Source organism: Phacochoerus africanus, chromosome 1, assembly GCF_016906955.1.
Source record: "Phacochoerus africanus isolate WHEZ1 chromosome 1, ROS_Pafr_v1, whole genome shotgun sequence".
In the NCBI taxonomy this organism is placed as follows: Eukaryota; Metazoa; Chordata; class Mammalia; order Artiodactyla; family Suidae; genus Phacochoerus; species Phacochoerus africanus.
In genome coordinates this window covers 246805-260802 of record NC_062544.1, presented here as the reverse complement: position 1 = coordinate 260802, position 13998 = coordinate 246805, and the positions used below count along the sequence as shown (strand labels likewise).

General features: G+C 65.2%; 1 protein-coding gene across 1 annotated transcript in view; it reads left to right on the top strand.

The window, feature by feature from the left end:
- Nucleotides 1-13594, top strand: part of SLC9A3 (solute carrier family 9 member A3) — a 37494-nt gene extending 23900 nt beyond the window's left edge. The window contains exons 3-17 of the mRNA XM_047771318.1: nucleotides 355-515; nucleotides 1656-1734; nucleotides 2296-2473; nucleotides 2991-3211; nucleotides 4040-4242; nucleotides 4652-4741; nucleotides 5352-5422; nucleotides 6287-6416; nucleotides 7515-7630; nucleotides 8190-8319; nucleotides 8516-8692; nucleotides 8839-8911; nucleotides 9364-9477; nucleotides 9757-10000; nucleotides 10647-13594. Of these exons, the coding sequence (XP_047627274.1) occupies nucleotides 355-515; nucleotides 1656-1734; nucleotides 2296-2473; nucleotides 2991-3211; nucleotides 4040-4242; nucleotides 4652-4741; nucleotides 5352-5422; nucleotides 6287-6416; nucleotides 7515-7630; nucleotides 8190-8319; nucleotides 8516-8692; nucleotides 8839-8911; nucleotides 9364-9477; nucleotides 9757-10000; nucleotides 10647-10650 (1991 nt within the window). The 3' untranslated portion in view covers nucleotides 10651-13594. The remainder of the gene's footprint in view (nucleotides 1-354; nucleotides 516-1655; nucleotides 1735-2295; nucleotides 2474-2990; nucleotides 3212-4039; nucleotides 4243-4651; nucleotides 4742-5351; nucleotides 5423-6286; nucleotides 6417-7514; nucleotides 7631-8189; nucleotides 8320-8515; nucleotides 8693-8838; nucleotides 8912-9363; nucleotides 9478-9756; nucleotides 10001-10646) is intronic.
- The last annotated feature ends 404 nt before the right edge of the window (nucleotides 13595-13998 follow it).

The following is a 13998-nucleotide window of genomic DNA, read 5'->3' as shown; positions in this document are numbered from 1 at the left end:
CTGGGCCCAGGGAAAGGTCTTGGGGTTTGGAGTGGGGGGGGTCCTGCTCCCCGAGGGGCCGCAGCTGACTGGGGCTGTGCTTAGCCCCTGGACACAGCCGGTCAAGGCTGGGTGTCGGCCAAGGTGGTGGAGCTGTGCGGCGCCCGGGGACACCCAGAGGCAGGGCGCCCCGGGCTGGAGGACGGGGATGGGTCTCTGCAGAGCAGCCGCGGCTCCAGGCTCCGAGGAAGGGTCCTCCTGGGACGGCCGGGGGCAGGGCAGACGCTTGGGGGGGCCGTGGAGAGGCCCCGCCGGTGGGACGCTCCTGCCCCGGGGGCGGGCGAGGGCTCCCTGCAATGGCCGCCTGTCTTCCAGGGGACCTGGACATCGGGCTGCTGGACTTCCTGCTGTTCGGCAGCCTGATCGCCGCCGTGGACCCGGTGGCCGTCCTGGCCGTGTTCGAGGAGGTGCACGTCAACGAGGTGCTCTTCATCATCGTCTTCGGGGAGTCGCTGCTCAACGACGCCGTCACGGTGGTGAGTCCGCGGGCGCAGGGGGCCGGCCGCCGCTCCCCGGGGCCTCCCGCTTCTCCCCCGCTTTCCCCTGGGCCCTTGGTCTCCTCATGGCTGGACCCCCAAGACCGCTGTCCCTTCCCGACCCTCCGGAGAAGCGGGGGGTGACCAGAGCCTCATGGGCACTGAGGAGAGGGACCAGCCAGGTGTGCCCGTCCCCTGGGCGGCTGGCAGGGGCGGGAGGACCCCGCGAGGCTGCGAGGCGGCCTCAGTTCTGTGTAGAGTGACGTTCCGGTGTGGGACATGTGAGGGCACAGTCTGGACATCGGCGCAGCCGCCACCCCCCAAACTGGGCCCGTGGGTCCCCCAGGGTTCCTGGGGGCCACACAGAGCTGCTGCTTCCTGCCCATCAGTCAACGGCGGGTCTGAGCCCCTGCCCCGTCCATCCCTGCGGCCCCCCGGGGTTGTGCAGACAGAGGGATGCGTGGGGCCCTCTTTGCTCTAAATGCCCAGGGCTTCCATGCCTCCATAGAAGCCTGAACTTCTGCCCGAGCTGAGGAGTCTCTGTGAGGCTGGTCTTCCTACGACCCACCTTCTCGTAAAGAGGCAGGGCGGCTGGGGTCTGGCCCCATGACCCGCACAGCGGCCCGTGCCCCCAGCCCCAGGGGCATCGGCACTGCCCGGGTCTGCGTCTCCCTCTGCCCCTGGAGAGCACAGACTTGGGGGCAGAGATGCATGCCTCCCGGGGGCCCACAGCCCACCCCAGGCCCTCTCTGCCCCACGGCCAGCAGAGCCCTGCTGCCCTCCCTGCAGCCCAGGATGAAGTCATGTGGCAGGAGGCAAAGACGCCAGGGCACCGTCCCACTGCTGGAGGCCCACCGCTTTGCTAGGTCCCTGAAAACGAAACTCAGGGTTTGTCGCGGGAAATGGCCGTCGCCCTGCTTTGCTGAGGGTGGAAGAGGCCGGGTTTTCTCCTGAAGGTTCCAGTTCCTTCCAGATGGTTCTCCTGCCTCCAGGTCCCACCTGCAGGGCTCTGCCTGGGGACGTGCCCTCCTGGGACACCTGACTTTCCTCCCTGTGGTTTCAGTTTCTGTGCGATGGGTCCTGCGGCTGGGACGGCCGGCCGAGGGCTGACCTGGTGTCCTGTCTGCTTCTGTCCCCCAGGTCCTATACAACGTGTTTGAATCTTTCGTGACGCTGGGGGGTGACAAGGTGACCGGCGTGGACTGCGTGAAGGGATTAGGTGTGTGGCTGGCGGGTCTGTGCCTCAGGGGAGAAGGGGCGGCCTTTTCTCCAGAACGGAGACCCTCGGGGCGGCGTCTCTGCCGGGCCGCAGACCTGGGCCTGGCTGGGCTCCAGCCTTGGGCCCACCCTGGGCCCACAGCCTGGGCAGGAAAAGTCCCTCCCAGTGAGTTTCAGGCCCCAGCCACCCCCAAGGCAAGGTCATTGCCCCTTCAGACCCACCAGGGGGACGTGGACCCTGCATCTGGGAGGTCCTAGGGATTTCTCTGGGCAGGGACAATGGCAGCCTGGCAGTCCTTGCTGCCAACCCTGCCCCAGGGCTGCTGGTCTTGGCGCCGCCTCCTCCGTGGGGCGCCCGGGCCTCCCGTGGGCGCTTTCCCCGCTGAGGCGGGAGCCAGCAGCCGGCCTCGGCCTCCGGCCTCCAAGAGAATCAGCCCCTTGTGAGCTGAGCTGCTGGCGCCCCGGGGGGTCACAGGCAACCCCAACGAGGAGCAGTCCAGAAGGCCCACGCCGCGGCCACAAAGGGCCATTCAGGGCCGCAGCCGCATCCTTGCCTCCGCAGTGTCCTTCTTCGTGGTGAGCCTGGGGGGCACGCTGGTGGGGGTCGTCTTTGCCTTCCTGCTCTCGCTGGTAACGCGCTTCACCAAGCACGTGCGCACCATCGAGCCCGGCTTCGTGTTCGTGCTGTCCTACCTGTCCTACCTCACGTCCGAGATGCTGTCGCTGTCGGCCATCCTGGCGTGAGTCCTCCCGCGCCGGCAGGCTGCGCCCCGCGGGCTGGGGGGCTCGGCCAGGAGGAGGGCCGGCGCCCTGGCAGGAGGGCGGGGACCCGCCCAGGTGAGGGTGGCCTGCCTCCAGACCCCCGGCTGCCTGGCCCACTTCGCCACTCTGGGTGGGAATTCACTGTGGGGGCATGGAATGTGAGGAGTCTGCAGTTTCAGAGGCGCCACAGGGAGGGGCCCACACACAGCCCCTCCCAGGTGCTCTGAGCCTCAGCCCCTCCCCGGGACAGAAACTGAGGCAGCCCCTCCAGGGGCCCACAGACGGTGCCAGGGTGTGAGGCCCGGGTGTCCAGTCCAGGGCGCTGATCCCCTGGGGGACCCTGTGCTCACGAAGGGGAGGGCTGACCAGCGGGGCGGGCGTTTGTCCAGGACGCAGAGGCCCTGAGGTGCCAGAGGGGAGACAGGTGCCAGCCTTGCACGTAGGCCCTGGGCCACGGGGTCTGCGGGCTCACAGCGGACCGTCCCCGTGTCCCAGCATCACCTTCTGCGGCATCTGCTGCCAGAAGTACGTGAAGGCCAACATCTCAGAGCAGTCCGCCACCACCGTGCGCTACACCATGAAGATGCTGGCCAGCGGCGCCGAGACCATCATCTTCATGTTCCTGGGCATCTCGGCCGTGGACCCGCTCATCTGGAAGTGGAACACAGCCTTTGTGCTCCTGACGCTGGTCTTTATCTCCGTGTACCGGGTCATCGGTGAGGGTGGAGGGGGCACAGGGTGATGATGGAGGGGACAGTGGGGAAGACGGGGGATGGGGATGACGGGGGGAGGACGGGGGATGAGGAGGACAGGGGATGGGAGGAGGACGGGGGATGGGAGGAGGGTGGCAGATGGGGAGTGATGGAGGGATGACGGGAAAATGGTAGAGCAGTGACAGGGATTGGCTGCAGGAGGGTCCCTGGAACCAAGGACACACACCTACCCCCAGTTCACAGCCCCCTGTGGAGCCTCGGAGTGGCCTGGCTGTTGGTTGTCCTCAGTGAAAGGACAGGCCTTCTCATGGCCTTGTGGCCTCATGACTGAGATGGCACAACCTGGAAGTCAGAATGGAAGGTTCTGGAACCCAAGGGAACCCACATGGCTTCCCACTGACCCTCTCTGGATGTGGTCGTTCAGGCACAGCTGGCAGCCAAGGCATTGGACCTGGGCATGGGAGAGGCAGAAAGCCCCTGCTGTCCTCACCCAGCCTCAGATGTGTGGTGCTGACCAGGTGCCATGACCCAGGGCCTGGGGGTGGGGGACTGGGGGAGAGAAGGACCAGGTGACCAGTGCCTGCTCTGCCCACCATCGCCAGATGAGGGCCAGATGCCAGGCATGTGGGTGACCTCTGGTCCTGGAGCCACCAGGGCACCAAGGTGCAAGGCCTGGCCCGTCTCAGCCATGGCCCCAGCGAGACTCGAGCTCTTCCAGAGCTGCCGGGTGCGCGGAGCTTGGCGGATGGTCCAAGGGGCGTCGGGGGAGGGGCCAGGTCACAGGCCGCAGCCCTCCGAGGCGGGAGTGCTGAGTGCCCGCCGGGCCCGTAGGTGTGGTGCTGCAGACCTGGATCCTGAACCGGTACCGGATGGTGCAGCTGGAGATCATAGACCAGGTGGTCATGTCCTACGGCGGCCTCCGCGGGGCGGTGGCCTTCGCCCTGGTGGTCCTTCTGGACGAGAACAAGGTCAAGGAGAAGAACCTGTTCGTCAGCACCACCCTCATCGTCATCTTCTTCACCGTCATCGTCCAGGTACCGGGACCGCCTCCCGCCACTGGAACCCACCCTCGCAGGCGCCAGGCCTAATTGGGTTTGGTAATTTTAGTAACTAGGAGCCGTTTTGTAGGTTTTCATGTGGCCCCACAGGGGACGCAGCACGATTTGGCCCAAAAACGTCCTTCCTCGGCTGTTGCTGGTTAACGAAGCCCCAGTTAATGTTTCTTTGAGTCGACGTGTCCGGGAAGGGCCTCGCTTTGCTTTAGCGAATCCCGGGAGCCCGCCGGGCCTCCAAGGCCACCCAGTGACCCCGTGGCAGGGGCTCCTTCCCTCCGGGGACGCGGCTGAGGGCAGCCCCTTCCTCCCCTGGGGGGGTGGGGTGGCGGTGTGGGCTCGGGGGGGGGGCCTGTCCCGTCCACCAGAGTCAGCGTGCCCTGTCTTCCAGGGCCTGACCATCAAGCCTCTGGTGCAGTGGCTGAAGGTGAAGAGGAGTGAACAGCGAGAGCCCAAGCTCAATGAGAAGCTGCATGGCCGGGTACATGGAGGGGGAGGGAGGGGTGGGGGGGAGGAGGGAAGGAGGAAGGGGGGGCAGAGGAAGGGGAGGGAGAGGGAGAAGGGGGAGGGGAGAGGGAGGGGGGAGGGAAGAGGAAGACAGAGGAAGGGGGAGAGGGGATGGAGGAGGGAGGGGGGAGGGAGAGGGAGGGAGGGGGACAGGCGGATGGAGAGGGAGCGGGTGAGAGGGAGGAGGAGGAGGGAGGGAACGAGGGAGGGAGGGGAAGGAGGAGAAGGTTGGGAGGGGGAAGGAGGCAGGCAGAGGAGGGGGAGGAGGAGGGAGGGGAGGAGAGGGAGGCAGTGGAAGGAGGAGCGAGAGGGAGGGGAGCAGGGAGGGAGGAGGAAGGGAGGAGGCAGAGGCGAGGGGGAGCGAAGAGGAGGAGAGGGAGGGGAGGAGGAGGGAGGGGAGGGAGAGGAGGGAGGGAGGAGGGGCAGAGGGAGGGAGGAGGGAGAGGGAGGGAGGAGGGAGGGGGAGGGAGGAGGGGGAGGGAGGAGGGGAGGGGAGGGAGGAGGTAGAGGGAGGGAGGAAGGGGTGGGGCGGGGGAGGGAGGGGCCACCCAAGTGACCTGACCCACGGGCCTTTCCTCCCGAAGGCTTTCGACCACATCCTCTCGGCCATCGAGGACATTTCAGGGCAAATTGGACACAACTATCTCAGAGACAAGTAAGTGGCTGGAGTGGCCCCTGACTGAACTGACAGAGGACAATTCAGAGGCACGTTTGTCTCAGGGTCAGTGCCCCCTCCTCTTTTAACGTGACTACGGCGCCCACCAGCTATAGAGGGAAACTGGCGTCACGTAGCCCTAACCTCGCAGAGCCCAAGGGCCCTAGGGACGCTGCCCTGCAGGGAGCCCGCTTCTCTGGGCCCCTCCCCCTCCGGGGACGTCCCTCCCGGCTTTGAATCCCTTCCTCCTCCCCCTGGGCACCTGTGTCCCCCCCGCAGTCCCCTGGGACTATCTGAGTCTGGCCCAGGCTCCCCCTCTCCAACCTGAACAACCTGGATGCTCTGCTGTGTTCAAGCTTCCCTCCGGCAGGCTAGTCCTCCAGGTGTGAGAGTTCAGGGGGCTCTTCCTGGCCCACCCCTCCTGCAGGCAAAATGCACCCCATCACTGTAGCCAGAGCCCAGGGCCCTGCCCCCCTTTCCAGAGGGTTAGGCAGGCACGTGAAAAGCGCAGCATCGCATTAGAGAAGAGGGTGTAACCTCGTTTTCACACACACGCCCGCCCGTGACCACTGCCATCCGCCAGACAGGTGGGAACAACACACGCAACTGGGAGGCGGGTGCTGGGTGGCAACGTGGAGGCTCCTCTTCTATCTTAAATGTCTCCTGTGTGCCTGTTGTCGTACATACAAGTCAAAGTGGGGGCCTGTCCTGTGTCCTGCCCCAGCTGCTGACACTGGGTCCATCCTGAGTCGATGCTGGGAACAGGCCCACCACGCCAGCAGGGTCCCTCTGTCCCCGGCGCACCCAGGGCCCAGCGAGTGCTGACAGCTGTTGGTTTGACCACCGCCCTGCCCCCGCCCCCAGGTGGTCCAATTTTGATCGGAAATTCCTCAGCAAAATCCTTATGAGAAGGTCGGCTCAAAAGTCACGAGATCGGATTCTGAATGTTTTCCACGAGCTCAACTTGAAGGACGCCATCAGCTACGTGGCCGAGGTACCAGCCATTTCGTCTGCTCTTTGCTGGAGTTGGTGTTGAAGCAAGACAGATGCGGTGTGGACCTTCCCTGGGGTCTGGACATTGGGCTCAGGGCCCTGCACCCTGGGGCCACGGGGTGGGGGTGGGGCCGGCTGGCGGGCGACACCACACCCTGCTTGGCGCCTCAGCCAAGTTCACCTGAGCTCGTGGGCCCTCGGGCATCCCGGGAATGGGTTACCTCCTGGCTCCCACTCTGTGGTGCTGGTGGGGCTGAGTGCACAGCCCCCATGTACACGAGCTCCAGGCTCCAGCAGGGGAGGCCATGGGATGGGCGCTTCTAGAAGGGTTGCTGCACCCCTGACCCAGCTGGGGAAGTTCAGGGCGAGAATCCCGGCCTCTGACTGTGCAGGCCCTGGAGGCCTCAGAGCCTGAATGTGGGTGGCAGGCGGGGGCTTCTCCAGACTGTGCCCCTCTGCTGCCTGCACCCTCTCTCCTGGGGACCTGTCACTTGGTGCCACAGGTGCCCAGCAGGGCACCAGCCTCCCCTGCAGCCACTGCCCACCCCATCCTGACACAGGCCCATGGGCTCCTCCCCGCTCAGACCTGACGGGGTTAGCACATCCACCTTGACTGCGCTGCTGAGCGGCAGCAGCTCTGCGGGAGCCCCCACCAGCCGCCCCTCCCAGCTCCTCCCACCCCCAAGGGTCAACCATGCTCTCCAGGCACATCCCCGGCACACAGCCTGCATCCCAGCCACGACTCAGCAAGGTGACTTCCTGCGGGGCTCTTCTCTGTGGAGTTTGAAGCCGATTCAATTCCAGATTGGAGAGGGGTCCCCCCAGCAGGGACAAGCCCACCTTCCCAATCCTGCAGGGATTCGGTGTCTTGCCAGCACTCTCCCATCTGCGGCCAAAGTGCCATGTCATCCGCACGACTGTCTACACACCATCCAGTCCCAGCACGGCCTCCACTGTGGCCTCTGGGGTCTGGGCCCTCCCGTGGCCGGAAGGTGCCACAGGGCCAGCGAACAGCCCCCCAGCTCCCTGCAGCCAGGCACGCCCTGGCCAGGCCACCCGTGGCCGCCCCGGCTGTGACCAGGCTGTGTGATCCTCGCAGGGAGAGCGCCGAGGCTCCCTGGCCTTCATCCGCTCCCCCAGCACCGACAACATGGTCAACGTGGACTTCAGCACCCCCAGACCCTCGACCGTTGAGGCCTCCATCTCCTACCTCCTGTATGTGCCCTGGGGCTGCTGGGGGCAAGGCTCTCCCCAGCCCCCGACCCACCTGCAGGCACCAGCCAGGGGGCGTCTGGGGGCCACCGGCACAGGGAGGGGGGTGGGGAAACGGGCCCAGAGCCCCTCGCCAGAGTCACCTGCGGTGCCAGTCAGCTGCTGCTGTTGGCACTGGCAGAGAGGCGGTCAGGAAGGGTCAGCAGGTGTCGCCAGGAGCCTCATCAGAGTTTGTCCCCCCGCCATGGAAGCCACCTGGTCCTGGGTCTCAGGCCTCTGGCCTCTGCTCTGCAGGGCTGCTTGGCTGGGCTTGCGGCCAGTGGAGGGCTGTTCCGGGCTCCAGCACCGGGTGTCCAGGTGCTGGGAGAAGCAGTGGGAGCCCGGATGGGGCTTCAGCCGGGCTTTGGAGGGGCAGGTGCACAGCAGGGGGACAACTAAACAGGAGCCAGGAAGGCCCCTTGGGGGACCGTCTGACTCGAGCAGGGGGATAGCCCAGGCCCCAGGGGTGCCGCCTCGGGGGTGGGCGGAGGGGGGTGGCACTTGCTCACAAGACCCCGCGCAGGAGGGAGAATGTCAGCGCCGTGCGGCTGGACATGCAGTCGCTGGAGCAGAGGCGGCAGAGCATCCGTGACACGGAGGACATGGTCACGCACCACACGCTGCAGCAGTACCTGTACAAGCCCCGGCAGGAGGTGGGCCGGCCCGGGGCTCTCCCACCAGAACCTTGGGCAGGGCCTGGAGGCGAAGGGCGGGGGGGGGGTCCTCAGGCTGAGACGGGGGAGGCGGAAGGTCAGGGCTCGGTCCCCCGGCTCACGTTTCGGGGGGTGGGGGCAGCCCTGGCGTGCTAGCCATGCGGACACGACCAGCTGCGACGTCCTATCCCCGCAGTACAAACACCTCTACAGCCGACACGAGTTAACGGCAGACGAACACGAGAAGCAGGACAAGGAGGTCTTCCACAGGACCATGCGCAAACGCCTGGAGTCCTTCAAGTCGGCCAAGCTGGGGCTCCACCCGCACAAGAAGGGGGCGAAGCTGTACAAGAGGGAGCGCGCCCAGAAGCGGGTGAGGGGCGGCAGGCCGGGCTCAGACTGGCCTCCCCGGCCACGGGGAGGCGCCCTGGCCGCAGGGCCAGGGTCTCCCAGGGCGCTCCCAGTGGTTCCGGATCCATAGCGAGGCCCGGCTGTGAGCAGTTTCCTTCTATTTCTCAGAGAAACAGCAGCATCCCCAACGGGAAACTGCCGATGGGAAGCTCCCTGCAGGATTTCACCATTAAGGAGAGAGGTACGGCTGGGCGGGCGGCAGGGCCTCAGGGGCCGAGGGCGGGAGGGTGCAGAGGGCTTTTCTTCCAGGGAGACCCCTCCCCTCAGCACCGAGAACCCTCCTTTGCAGGCTGCTGCCCCGCTTCCCCTGCTGCCCGTCTGGTCAGCCGCGCCGGGAACTGGGCGCTTGCTCCCCGCCCGTCCCGAGTCCGCAGCCCCTCCGCTCCAGCTTCCCTCCTCCTCAAAAAGGCCAAGTGCAGCCAGGGAGGGTGCGGGGAGAGCCCCTGCCCGGTGTGCTTCTCTTTGCCCAGCCCCATCCTATCGAGACCATCTGGGCACCACGGTCCACTGAGCTGCCCAGAGGCCACTGGGGTGGGGTGGGGTGGTGGCAGCAGTGACGACGCTCGGGGCGCCGTGAGCCGGTCCAGGGCGTTGCTCATCTCCACTCTCCGCCTGTTCCCCTGCCGCCATCAGATTTGGAACTTTTGGACCCCGAGGAAGCCGCCAGCTATGATGCTGAGGACATGAGCGGGGGCATCGAGTTCCTGGCAAACATCACACAGGACACAGCGACAGACTCCCCCTCCGGTGAGGGCCGGCCCTCTGCTCCCCTAGAACCCACCCCTGGTGAGAGGACCCCGCGGTCGAGCGCTGGGTCCACAGGGCGACACAGTTGTGGGTGGCAGGCCAGGGTCTCTGCTCTGAGAGGAGGGCCCGAACCCCCCAAAGAATGTGACCCTGACCTTCCAGGTGACCTTCCAGGTGGCTGCGGCTGCAGGATGCACTGGCGTCTGACGCCGAGGGGCGCTCCCCTCTGCCCTTCTGGGCGAGCCTGGGAAGCTGACGAGCCGCTGCCCTTTCTCCTAGGAATTGACAACCCCGTGTTTTCCCCCGACGAGGACCCCAGCATCCTCAGCCGGGCACCGCCCTGGCTGTCTCCCGGGGAGGCAGTGGTGCCCTCCCAGAGGGCCCGAGTGCAGATCCCCCACTCTCCCGGCAACTTCCACCGCCTGGCGCCCTTCCGCCTCAGCTGCAAGTCCGTGGACTCCTTCGTGCTGGCCGATGGCTCCGAGGAGCAGCCCCGCGCCGCCCCGACCGAGTCCACACACATGTAACTGGCCCTGCCCTCCCCTGCCGGCTAACAGCTGCTCTCTCCCCAGCTCCTCTGCCCAGCCGCCGCGCCCGCTCTGGCCGGACCTGCTCCCTCTCTCTCTGCAGCAGCGGCTCTGCCTTCTGCTACTCTGTTCTCACAAGCCTCTGGTTCCAGCTCCATTTTTCTTAAGATTCGTCTGAGTTCCCGCTTCTCCAGCCGAGTTGGGGGTGGGGCGGGGTGGGATCAGTGCTGTTGGAGAACTTGACCGCTTTAGGTTTTGCGGGTTAGGAGACTGTGAGCTCAGAGGGCAAGGGGAAGGGGAAGATGTTTTTCTCCCTAAAGGCCCGGAGGTCCGGAAAGCCCGCGTGACAGATGGGAGTGCGGGAGACCCTCAAGCGGAGAGCAGGACAGGGGCAGGGTTCAGGACGGGGTCCCCGCGGGCCGGCCCGTGGCAGCTAAGCCCGGCTCAGGAAGGTTCCAGTGAGCCTGTCCTCGGCCCGCGCAGGGCTCCCGGGGCACCACGCGCCTCTGCAGCTCTTCTTCCTCCCGCGGCTTCACCTCCAGGCTTGGCACGCGCCCCGGCCCTGGGGTGCGGTCCTCGGTCCCACCTGGGCTGGAGGCGGGGGCACCCGATGCCCCGCGCTCACACCGGCTTCTCCTGCAGGTGACACGGGGTCGGACGCACCGCTGACCGGACGCTCGTCCCCACGCGAGGGACCGCCCGCCACAGAGATGCCCCCGCGCGTGCGCGCCCCGAGCCCGGCCCCGCCCAGCCCGGCCCCGCCCAGCCCCGAGAAGGCCCCGCCCGCCTCCCGAAGCGCTGCGCCCTCTGCGCCGCCGGACTCCGAGCCGGGGGCGGGGCCTGCGTCTGGGGCGGGACCAGAGCGCCGCGGGCTGCCGGCTGCGCACGCGCGGTCGGCAGCGGCGCGCCGCGTGCACAGCCGGCGCTCGTTCCAGAGGCCCCGCGCGCGCCGCCGCCCCGCGTTGCTAAAGCTCGCTTCGCTGCAGCCTTCGTGCCACACGCCGCCGCACGCCCTGGAGCAGGAAGAGACGCCGCTGTGATGTCCGCCCACTCGGGGTCTGCATGCATGATCTCGCCCCTGAGGATGTCCCCCATAGCCGCGCCCCCCAGGGGTCTCCCCCGCCCCCCATTACGGAGGGCTCCCCAGGGTCTGCACTCCCGGGCTTCTGCACCCTCCACCACGGCTGCCCAGCCGGGGGTTGGCACCCACGACCTCGCGCCCCCCCGAGGATGCTGCCCCCCAGGGATCTCCACCCCCACAACACACCCATATTCACCTGGGGTCGTGCCCTCCATGCCTCCTTCCCAAGGGGGTCTTCCCATAGCCTCAATTAGCCCTGGGCACTCACCAGTTAGGTGCTGGATGGACAGGAGCTGGACTCCCAGGGGACGAATGTGCTGCAGGACCTGACCCTTGGAATTCCTTGGGGTCCCTGCAGAGAGGCCCCTGTGGGTCACGAGCCTCCTCCACCTTCTGGGAGGCCCAGACAGGTGCCCTTGCCAGGAGACTCCTGTGCCCTCTGTCCATCTGTTCTGGATTTAAACTGGGCACTTGTGTGTTACTGTTTCCACTGTCACCCCTGTCCCAGGGACAGTCTGTGCTTGAGTTCTTGCCACCCTGTATCCATTCTCATCAGCACTGCTGGGGAAACTGAGAACCAAACAAGCTGAGCTTTGCCCACTGTTATGCCAACCCAAGATCCTAGGCCTAGACTGGCCTCTCTCAAAGCCCCCTGGGAGGATGAGAGCCCAACTCCAGGGTAGGATGTGGGATGTCCTCATGTCCACTCACCAGGTCTCGGGACCACCTGTCACCTTGTGGACCACGGGCACAGCTGCAGAAGCATCCTGCGTTTGCTTATCCTTGCTGTGTTGAGACTCCCAGAGCTCAGCGCTCATCCTGCACACACCCCCGCCCCAGTGTGGTCTCTGGGCACAGGGGCTGAACATCCCCAAACAGCTGGTCTCTGGCCTGAGCTTGTCCCACCTAATGCTGGCAGATGGCCCAGGCTGGGTAGAGGTGGCACCGGCTTGCATAGGCCTGCCCACGAGGCCCCAGCAGACAAGTGAGGCTTCTGCTCAGCAGTCTTCTTTGGAATCACACTGGGTCCTTGGATGGACCCTGGCCAGATGGTGGCTCAGGCCTCCTCACACCAGGGACGCCGAGGGGACTTGGACCACCTCCCCACCCCACCCCAGCCCCAGGGCCCCAGGGACGGGGCCTTGGACAGAGCCCCCAGGCCTCTGGGGGGCAGGGCGGGGCACCTGTGCAGTGAGGCGGGAGGGGCCTCACCTGGCCTCTCTGCTCCTCGGATGCAGGGTTTGAGGCAGTAAAGGAGTAAAGGACAGTGGACACCTGGAAGCTTTTCTGAAGAAGCCAGGCTCCAGCCTGCTCAGGGAGCTGTCTGCGCTGCCCTCTGCCTTGTTCCCGGGGCGAGGCCTCAAAGCCGTCGTCACCAGGGTCTCGAGCAGTGTGCAGCCCTTCGACAGAGCAGTGGTTCCCAGGGCGAGGCTACACTTCGCTGTTGAAGAACAAGTGACCCAACAGGGAAGGTCCTTGGGGCCCTGGTTCACCCAGAGTTAGCTCTGTAGCTGAAGTTCGGACCTGCTCACAACCCGAACCACTGGCTTAGCCGTCACGGGCGCAAGAGCGACCCGCAGTTTGCCGTACTTGTTCCCACACTCACAGCCACTTGGACCAACACTGTGAGCACAAAATCCAGCCATCACCTGCCCAGCAGACTTGGCGGAAGGCACAAGCTCCGTCTACTCCCTGCAGGAGGGATTGATCCAGAACAGACTGGGTCCTGCAGGGTCCATAGCCCAGCCGGTCCGGCATCTCCAGCTGCCTTAACAAGCCTCCCGGACCCTATTCAGCTGCAGGGCCGGAGGCGAGCCCTGGGAAAGCGCTCCGGGCACTTCCCAGATGCCCACTAGACCTCAGGCTGATGAAGCTCTCCTGGGCCAGCTCTGTGGCCGGTGTCTTCTGCGGCGGGTGACCTGTGCCACTGAGCACAGCCACCGTGGGGGCAGGTTCCAGGGGAGACCTTTCAACTTGGGAGAGACTGTTCAGTCTGTGGACACAGTGTCATAAAGCCCAGTAGTGCGGCTACGTCTCATGAAGGAGAATCCTAGCTGTTCTTGTCATTGTCAAACAGAAGGTAAACAAAGTCTTATGAATGTATTTCCTTAGGAAAACTGTTGTAAAAATTTTTATTAGGAAAGAATTCCTATTTATTTAACACTGAACTTCGGCCTCCTTTGTGGAAGACTATGACGTGCACAGATTCAGAACCCACTTCTCACTTCTGTATCTTCTCAAAAATGATCTGGTTACAGCGCCCACATCCTGTGCACTACTGATCTTCCACTGTGAAAGGTGGTTTGATGGAGGAATTTCACTGAAACTGGAAATGCAGTGTAGTGTAAGTTCTGATCTTGTCAAATCTCCTGTAAACCTAATCCAATCGACGTGCCTTAAAGAGCTGCCCCATGCAGTCCCCAGTGCGGGGGGCGTGTCCGGGCAGGGCCCACCACAGGCCCTACAACAGCGACGCCTTGATCAAGTCTATTAAAAAATGTTTCAAGGAGTTTTGGGGTGAAAACTTTGTTTACAAGTGAGAAATCGTATCAAGGAGGATTTGAGGAAGCATCTCCTGCACGCACGCAAACTGTTGGCGGTACAGTTAACATGGATGCGTGTGTGTGTCTGTGTGTCTGTGTCTGTGTGTGGTGGCCCCTGGGCTGGTGCCAAAGCCTGCAGGAACGGCCAGGGCCCTGGAACCCGTCCCGTCCCCAGCAGAGCCTGCAGGGAGCGGCGCCCACCAAACCGGAGTGGGAGGACTGAGTACTTTCCACAGCGAGGTGGTGGGGTCAGCAGGGTCCAGAGCCTGGTGGTGGGGGGGGACAAGGAAGGGGTCTTGGTGGGGCTGAGACAAGGCTGGTGAGGGAGGCAGAGATGTGGCGAGACCCATCCCCTGGGTGGAGCTGCCCA